This window comes from Cynoglossus semilaevis, chromosome 4 (genome assembly GCF_000523025.1).
Source record: "Cynoglossus semilaevis isolate Cse_v1.0 chromosome 4, Cse_v1.0, whole genome shotgun sequence".
Lineage (NCBI taxonomy): Eukaryota > Metazoa > Chordata > Actinopteri > Pleuronectiformes > Cynoglossidae > Cynoglossus > Cynoglossus semilaevis.
The window spans coordinates 11898072-11907821 of record NC_024310.1 but is presented as its reverse complement, the minus strand read 5'-3'; the positions used below and the strand labels follow the sequence as shown (position 1 = coordinate 11907821).

Below are 9750 nucleotides of genomic sequence, written 5' to 3'. Positions count from 1 at the left end.
TTTTTCTCTTATTTTGAAAATATAAAGGATGGAAAAATACATGATTTGTTTCAAATGTAAAGGGAATGAATCCTCCACAACTTCCTGCCTTTGGAGATTCAACTTCCACTTTTTTTTAGCTCAAAATAACAGAAATGTTGACCAGGTAACAGCTCAGCAATATAATATTTAATTAATGTTAATTAATAGCTAATTTAGTTATAATGAATAATTAAGTTTGAACTTAAACACGGGGGAAACTGTTATTGTTTTTGCTCCCCCTCCAACCAGGTTTGTCAGTTTATGAAAGACCTTGTGCAACCTGCCAGAGTGACAAAAGTGACAAAAGTGACAAAGATGTTAGACTCTAACAGAAGTCTGATGGTCAGACTCTGATTAAAGTCAGTAAAAACTGGAGTGGATGAAGATTTGAGCCTTAGTCTGACAAAGTTCCTCTCATCTTAATAACAAGAACGAAAAGTTCTGGCTCAGAAAACTGTTGCACATCGGCCGTTCTTCTGATTAATACTGTTGAGGACATGACGGGAGTTTAGAAACATGTTCTACGAGACACCATCCAGATGAACAGTTTCAGTTCAGCACTGAAACCTGCTGAAACCAGTCTGGACTCCATAGTGGATCCACAGATGTAGACGTCACCTCCAGGCTCCTAATCTGAGCCTGTGATCAACCAGAGGGACAAACCAACACAGAGTCCAACACAAGACACAGAGGCTTCTCTGCCATTCAAGTGAGAAACCACACCCAGACCTCGGCTCAGAGTCCTGCTGCAGAACAACAACCTTCAAACAACTGACTCACACAGTGATAGTAGAGATAACACTGACTTATCAGAGATCAGAGAGTGGAGTTAGTCACCAGAAATAAACAAGAGGGCAAAAACCCCCAAAACAAAACAACTAAATACCACATATGACCCTGGGTATTTTCTCTGATTATAATAAAAACCCTTTTTAGTTGTACTTCCTGTTTGGAGTAGAGTGTGCCTGTGCTTGGCTTGTAATTATTTCTTAATTGGCACTGACATGCCCCAATTCTTATTTTACTGAACATTTCACCTGCTATAATTAACACACTGATTGTAACAGGGCTCAATTACAAACTGGGTCCTTAAGCACTACATGTCCTCGGTGACACCAGTGAGCAGAAGACATGAATCCACACGGGGGAGACGGTGGGGAACTGGTCCAGTCTGACTGGCTCCTCTGGCCTACTTTCATATCCAGACTCAGCTCCGAGGCAAATGGAAGCTACTGTGATCATCTGAAGAATGAAGAGGTGTTTAACAGCGCCACCACTCAGGTGTTAGTGGTGGTGGTGGGGGCGGGGGTCTGCGGACCAGAGTAAACGAACACCACATGTTGACTCTTGGTCTCCAGTGTCCTCTGACCTCCTCTGACCTTGGCTTTGGTTCCAGCTGAGCTGTGACGTTCCTCAGTCTCAGACTGTGGTCAGTGACGGCGGAACAAGAAAAGTCATTTCCAGCAACACTGACTTTGTTGCAGTTAATCAACCAACTCCACACCTTATCCTGCAAATCCCAACCTTCTCCTCTCTCCCTCAACTCCGGCTCAAGACATGTCCAGACATTACATCTGAAGGAATGGCAGGAATGGCAGGAATTCTGGGACATTCCCATCCAGGCTCAGTCAGCTCTGAGTGAGGAGGCCACGCCCTGATTTAAAGAGAGAGCTGAGTGAAGGAGCTGATCACTCGTGACTCCTGTTACTCCCCCCGACTCCTGTCACACTTCAGCACACGGAGCACACATGACTCACTCTGAGGGACTGAGTAACTCGGTCAAATTCTTTGTATATGCACCAGGTTAGTGGTTCCCAAAGAGGGGGGCGTGCCCTCTTGAGAAACCACTGTAACAGCCAATGAACACTGATTCTGATTTATATGTGAGTGTAACGGAAAAACCTTAAATGTGTCACATTAACATAGTTTCTCAGATGACCACAGAGTGGGCCATTCTGAGGTTGTGTCTGGGCCACATGTGGCCTGCAGGCCACTATTTGAGTGAAGTGCCTGTACTGATGCCCAGAAAGGTAATCCTTCTGTCTGGACTTGTTAGAGTCGGTGGTTTGTGTCTGGTGCCAGTGAGTGTCTTCTCCTGTCGGGTCCTGTTCGCTTCACTCACTTCTCAGCAGAAATGGTTTGTTGGTTTGTCACACCACACTGGAATCAATTATAGTCACGATTAATCACGATTAATCAGATTTTAAATTCTAACGGCCACTGTGATTCTGCTGGTGTGTGATGATGTCTGACCAACGTCTGTGTGCTGGAATGCTGCAGGAATTTTAACTCCAGTGTGTTTAAATATGCACACAGGATTTTGTGCACATTTGCACTGTGTGTGTGTGTGTCACTGTGTGAGTGAAAGCCAGAAAAAACAAAGCTCATTCAGCCTTTGAAGGGAAGACAAACACGGAGCGAACCGTCTGTGTTGTTATGGTAATGGCTGCAACAAAAGGAAGCGACAGTGACACTCGCTGATTTACAATGGCTCTGTGTGTAAACCAAGCACCGGCACAAAGGCACTGTCATGTACTTTTTGGCTGCAATTAAGAGTGATGTGATTTGTCAAAACAATTAAAAAAAAGTTTAAAGAGAAAGGACAATCGAACCAAACGGATACTGTGACGGAGCGTCACAGCACATCTGCTGGGAAAGGAAAAAAAGGAGAAAAAAAAAATCACATTTTAAAACAACACAGGCTTCAAAAATAGCACGATGAAGCTGAGAGAGACAGAGAAGCCTGTAATTCAGAGAGGAGCCTATATGGTGATTAAGTCCTGTGTAAGAAGAGAAAGTCAAACGCACCACCCACACGCACTGGCTGTCGCAACACTTCCTGTCAGAACAAGAAACCAACTCCAGCAGCAACGAATACCACAGCTGTGACATCTGTGGGTCAAAGAGCTCCACGTAAGTATGTGTGTATATACTGTTTCCTCATATGAATCCTCTAGTATAAATACAAATTTGGTTATGTGTGTGCTCATACTTGGCCAATAAAGCTGATTCTGATGAGGATCTGTGTGGACGGAGACAGAAAGACGAAGAAGACGAGCCCCAACGACAGTCTCCTCTCCACAGTCACCATTCCAGTGGCTGAACTCCTGTAGGTCATGAGGCCATGAGCAGCCATACCACATCCCAACCCCCCCTTAACCATGGCAACCACATCACATGACCACCTCCCATGACCAACCACCACAAACAAGCAAGATCATCTGCAAACATAGGCACAACTCTTGTCTCTTTGTTCCAATTAAAAAAATCTCTTCATTTCTGTGAGGGTGATTGAAGTGATGAAGAACAAGGACACAGACACAGACACAGGGACAAAACAACAAATGATGCAGCAAACTGAAAATTTTACTGCCTCATTTTTCTGTAAGAGTAAAAGAAAAGAAAGAGAAAGTCTAAAGGTCGAATTCTTCTGTCAGATGGTGAAACCACAGACAGGTTGACTCAGACGTTGGCATAAATTCAAGCTCCTGCATCTGGGACATACTGTAATGCCAAAGGCTGAGGACAGATGTGTCCATCAGTGCTGTTTTTGATAGCAGACTGGTGTAAAAGAATTGGACACAGGTACACCACTGACCTGTGACACCAGCCGAGCTCTTCCTACTCACTTCTGAACCTTCAAGGTTGCAGCAACATACTGTAGCTCGGTCCACTTCTTATGTACAGTCTATGAATATGAGACACAGACTGGAAGACGCTTCCTTTAATGTAGGAGAAACTAAAGGAACTACCATTTTTTATTAGAAGTGTCCAGTAGTTGACAGTTGTCATCAAGTTCATTAAGAAAGTTGGTGGCTTTGTTCAAATTGGAATGGATTTGAATGCATGACCAAAGTGTGCACATTAAATGGACTTTAGAATTTCAGTAATTTTTGTATAAATATGAAAAAAGTTTTTACATTTATTCAAATCCCCTTTTCTTAGCTGCTTGTGTTCTCTCTTCTTTTTAAATATAATTTCCATGACAAAACAAAATCTACAGACACAACATTAAGGCAAAGTGTAAAACTTAGCTATTGTAATTAACTGTGAAATATTAGCTTATTTAGCTGCAGTTCAACATCAAATTATTATTGAATATTGATTTTTTTTATCCATGGCTTAGACATGTGATCACACCTGTTAAACAAAACATTTAGACTGAATGACACCCTGGTGTTGTCCGACCGCTCCATGGCCTGCGGGCCAGGCACAGCCCAAGACTACACTTGATACCTCTGCTAACACACACTCGACAAAGTCCAAGCTGGACACACACACACACGGCGCATTCCACAACAGCACATGTGTATAATGGAGGCTAAAGAGCAGCGTTAGGAGCTGAAGACTGAACTCTGTGTGAAGCTGCCATTCTGCTGCAGTCCAACCAGCTGGGACGAGGTAATCCCCGTATGTAAACAGAAGCAGAGTGAGACACACACACACACAGCCTGAGGTCCAGAACATGAAAAAATGAAAACGTTTGTATGGAGCAGTTTTTCCAACGCTAGGACGTGAAGACAATCCTACAAGTTGAGAAACAGGCGTGGAGACACTACCCTCCGTCCACCAGGAGGACTCTTCTGTAGAGTCACATGGAATCCATCCCATATTTGAAGAAAGGAAGGCATCTGTGAGGACGCTCTGTTATGTGAGACCAGAAGTTCTGGAACTAGAAGATAAAAGTCTTCAAAGAGACTGGAACCACTTCACTCTCTCGTCTCTAAACTTCTAGGTTGAAAATTCCTTAGATGATGGAGTCCAGTGTACTTTGCTTTTTCATTGTCAATGCTTGTCAATACTATTTTTGGTGATTATAAAATTTAAACTGTGAAATGTTTATGTGATGTTAAAAAAAACAATATGGAAGGAATGTCTGTAATTTTTTAACTTGTTTATACGACAGAATAAAACTACTACTAGTACTACTAGTATCCTTTTGGTTAATATCAGAGACTACTCAGCTCCAGAGATGACACATGTACTGTACATATAAATATTTGTTCCTATTTTTCGAGGTGGTTGTATTTCTGTACTTGTTCTAGCGAACAGTCGTACTGACTGCAGTATCATGTCAACAGAACAGAAGAGTTGACATTTATGAACAACAACAAAACAAAAACAGACCTGGCAGCAAAAAAAGCTGCAGTAATTTTTTTCTTTTTTCTCACCATTGAAACAAAATGACATTTTGGATCTATTTTGCAGCCTTTCTAAAGCCCCCTCCCCCACAGAACCCCCTCCTCGCTCTTTTTTTCAACAGTCGTTCTACAGTTGTTCCAGGTAGTACAACAATTACGGGTTGAATAGTGTCAAATTGTACTTGTACTGTTGACTGAGTACTACTGTGTGGCTGAGCTTCTGCACATAATACCCAGAATTCCTTGTAATTACTTCAGTGTTGTGTGTTTTAGGAGTAACTCAGTCTGGCTTTTGTGTGTAAATATACAAAGCTATTGTGTAAGAACGGCCGTCTTCAGCAGGCTCTTCATGACAACACGGTTTGTTCTGAGCAAACTGGTAATTAGTCGGTGTGATGGAGGCGCTGGGGGAGAAAGATGTCAACAAAGACAAAACACTTGGTGGTTTGTTTGTTTTTTTAAAAATGAATTTGTATTAAAAGTCTTTTCTTTTTGAACAGAATGAGAGGCTGCTCAGAGAATAAACTTACAATCAGGTTAGATTTGTCAACGGTACATGATCACATTTCCTGTTAAAACAACAACTTCAACAGAACAAAGAGAACTCCTCTGGTTCTGGTGGTCTGGCCAGTAAGTGTTGGATGGTACTGTCACATCTGTGGGCTTTCAGTACCTGTTTGTTTCAAGACACGTCTCCAGACCGAGCACACACTGCTAAAAAACATGAACACCTCAGACTTAAAACATAGAGAAAAACCATCTTCCATCAACAGAAAGTCTATCGTTATTATTGTGTCAGCCTCCACCATTAGAAGAGTCTCCGGTCAAACAGTTCACTAGTTTGTGGACGACAATGAAAAATAGTCCATTTGGTGATAGGTGTGGATTGGCACTAAATCTGAACAGCTGTTTTGTTTGGGAAAGGCACTCGACATGCGGGCGATCGGGTCGTCGACCCCGCGTCACTTCAGTTCAGGTCCACTCACTCCAGAGGCAATGAAGGAAAAGAAAGAAAATAAAAAGAGTGGCACGTGTCAGGTTTACCCCTCCTGCAGGTTCATCGGTCCGTTACTTTTGACTTTGGAGAAAAATAGGAGTTTGGAGTGTTGTTGTGGAGTGTGGTTCCAGAGGAGCCCAGGCAGAGACGTCACCTTCATCCTCAGCTGGGCCACTGTGAAGTGTCTGTGTTTTTAAACAAAATATACTCTCTGTATCCTCTCTCTCCCTCCCTCTCTCTCTTCTCCTTCTTATGAAGAAATATCCGTTTGTGAGCATGTGTTGATCTAAATAGCTTCTCCATTTGGGTTTAGTTCAGGATGGGGGTGCAGTTACTGGTACTGGTGGGGAGACGCTGCAGAAACCCTGGATCTGACATTGTGTTGACATCAGTAGAGACCACTGATATTCCAACCCAGCAGAATTCCTGAAGAGTGGACCCCTCCCTCTGTCTCAACACCCCCCCCCCTTCCTCCTGTCCCCTGCAGCATTCCTCTCTTCATTTTCCTCCAAGGCCAGAGCGAGACATGAAGAGCTCAACAGTACACACTTGCTGCAACACACTGCCAAAAAGAAGAGATGAGACAACAACAGTTAATCAACGCCTCGTGTTCCTGCAGGAGATTCTACTGAACTCGGGCCCAGATTGAGCCAACCTGCTGCTCGTGTTCCTGCAGGAGATTCTACTGATATATGAATATATATCATATATATATGAATACGTTCACTGGAATGTCCAAACTCCAGTTCACCCCATCTCGGAAAATACCATTTGGAGCTGTGGTTTAACAAGTCTGCACTGCAAACTGACAACCGTGCTAAGTCAACCTAATTAAGTCACTTATAGCCCGTTCCTCCAGTTCTGCAGAGAGAGAGTGACAAAAACACCTCCTCCGTCTGCTGAGGTGAAACAATGGACAGCGACGAGACGTTCTGCCGTCTCATCTCAGAGGTTAGCAGTCATAAATGACAAGAGCTTGCGCTGTCGGGACAGGAGCGGTTGTCAGTACAGTGAAAAGTGAAAGACTGCACCGCTGTGAGCCGTTACTAAGTAGGTCAAACATCCAGTACTGTACACTACGGACCAGAGGAGACGCAACGACCAGGCTGTGATCGATTAGTTATTTAGTCAACTGTCCACCAATCACACAGTCAACGGTTAAATTTGAACTTTTCCAGTTTCTTTAAACTTGTTAAATATGTCATTTATTGTATTTTGTTAAGGATATTTCAGTATTCATTATTATTTAAGTGCGCAAAATACTGACAGTTAGTAAATGCAGACGGATCAACTGATCGTGACAAAAAACTACAGTTAAGTAAGTTACAGCCGTGCTTCCCAAAATGTGGGTCACGGCTCACTGGTGGGTAAAGGTGGGCTGTAGAATTTAGGACATTTACGAAAGTGAGTGAACATTGTTGATCAATTACGAGATGAAGAAATACAGTGTGATAACATACTTCCTATTAAAGTAATTAGGAACATGATTGTTCTATGGACCACAAATGGTTTGATCAACATTATTACGGTTGACAGTTAACGACCATAACTAAGTGGTAGCAGCAGGGGGCGCTTTTTGACTTATTATATTAACTGAAGGATGGATTTTTTATTTAGTTATGGCTTCATCTAGAAAACAAATGACACAAATGTCAGTCAGTGATTTCAATACTTAAAAGGAGATGTTAAACACGTCAAGTCATTGAGTTTACTGTGGCAGAAGAGGAAAAAAAACGGATTCATCGAGCAGCTGAAATCTGAACTGGCTTTGATTTACATAAACTAAAACTGAGTGCCAATTATTAAAAGACTGTTGACTCAGTTGTCAACTATCTGTGGTCGTTTAATAACGTTTAAACGTCGAATACTCACGCAGCCCCAGTGTTTGGGACAGTACAGTTCAACTGCAGTGCCTCCAGTGTTGTGCTACATGATCTGGGTGTGGGCCTCAGAAGTTTTGCTAAGTTTTTAGGGCCCTCAAACCTCTGATGTTGAAGAAGTGTTTTTGGAGTGGTGTTCACTGGCAAGTTTTAACACGTTATTTTGACACTCAGTGACAGTAGATCCGACCCCAATGTTCTCCGGTGCTCGTTGTCAGGACTTACCAATGCAAACTCAAAACCGAGCAGAGAATAACACTTGAAGGTTTGTCCTTTTCCTTAAAGAATGACACAGGACGAGCAGCACTGATCGTCGCCATTTGGTGCAGGGGCAAAGTTCATCTGCCGGACGATCTCAGCAAACAGTTCGTCCACAGAGCTTTTATTTTTGGCTGAAGTTTCCATGAACGGGCAGCTCCAGTCGTCCGCCAGTGCCTTCCCCTCACCGGACGACACCTCTCTCTCCCCCTCCAGGTCCACTTTGTTTCCCACCAGGATCATGGGCACCCGCTCGTACCTTTTCACCCTGATTATCTGGTCCCTCATGGGCTTGATGTCCTGGAAGCTCTGCTGGTTCACAAGGCTGTAGACCAGGATGAAACCCTGCCCGTTTTTGATATATAGGTCCCGCATGGAGGCGAACTGCTCGGTCCCTGCTGTGTCCAGAATTTCCAGAACGGACGGAGAAGAGTCCACCTCGATCTCCTTCCTGTAAAAATCCTCTATCGTGGGGTCGTACTTCTCTATGAAGGACCCTGTCACGAACTGGACGGTCAGGGCGGATTTCCCCACCCCTCCGGAGCCGAGAACCACTACTTTGTACTCCCTCATGTTTCCCTGAACGGCCGCCGCTCCCGCTTCCTCTCCGCTGTGAGCCCGCTAGCCGACCTGCTGGCTTTCAGACCGCTCACTGCTGCGCCTCCGCCGGCAGTTTTTCTCCGGGCTCCACTAGATGTCTGCGGGGCGTGGTCGTCAACTATTGCCGCTTGGAGCGTAAACACGGTTGTTTCGGACTCAGTGTCGACATAAGTATGGTGTCATGTTGAGCTCCAGACGTTAACTGAGCCGGTTCTTAAACGAGCTTCCACCGTTTTCTTTCAACAGTCGCCGTGTGCTCGTTGTGCTCTATGTTAAAGTAAAACTCGCGGTATCAGAGATAAAGCAGTTCCGGTTTAAACTTTCAAAATAAACAATGAATCGCGCTACTATCTTTCCACAAGTCCTCTTGTCGCTTAAATTTTCCTTTAAAGAGCAATTTTACAAACTTTACACTTACAGGACGTGTTATTTTGAGTGATGACGTTGTTAATTTCTATTTTTCAAGTAGTGAAAATATCCTTTCATCTGACTTCCAGTGGAGTTCTCGCGTTTTATAGATGGCTTGACATCAGGGACTGCTGCGTATCCTGCCCACGCTCCGCCAGCCGCTTGCGTGTTACGTCATTAGAAATGTTCCTGAGTTTCTTTAAAGGTGCAGTGCGGCTTTTAACGCACAGTCAGCGCGAGTGCTGCCATCAAGAACCCACACAGAGCTGCCACACCTTAGTTTCGACACAGCTGATCCTCGGGTTTACGATTAACTGAGTCACATCCACGTAACTTTACTGGAAAAGCCTGTGGACTGTAATTTTTCCAGGTCACCTCATTGCAAAACTTACAAAAACACAGTGTTCTTGAAGATTTGCAAGGAAATGTGATTAATTTTAACTGA

The 9750-nt window shown here is 43.7% G+C and overlaps 1 protein-coding gene across 1 annotated transcript; it reads right to left on the bottom strand.

The window, feature by feature from the left end:
* Positions 1 to 5607: 5607 nt before the first annotated feature.
* LOC103378109 (ras-related protein Rap-2b) lies at positions 5608 to 9483 on the bottom strand. Its single transcript, XM_008309194.3, has 2 exons — positions 8265 to 9483; positions 5608 to 6721 (listed from the first exon to the last, which is right to left on the bottom strand). The coding sequence occupies exon 1, from the start codon at positions 8868 to 8870 to the stop codon at positions 8319 to 8321; it is 552 nt and encodes a 183-aa protein (XP_008307416.1). The 5' UTR covers positions 8871 to 9483; the 3' UTR covers positions 5608 to 6721; positions 8265 to 8318.
* Positions 9484 to 9750: the final 267 nt, after the last annotated feature.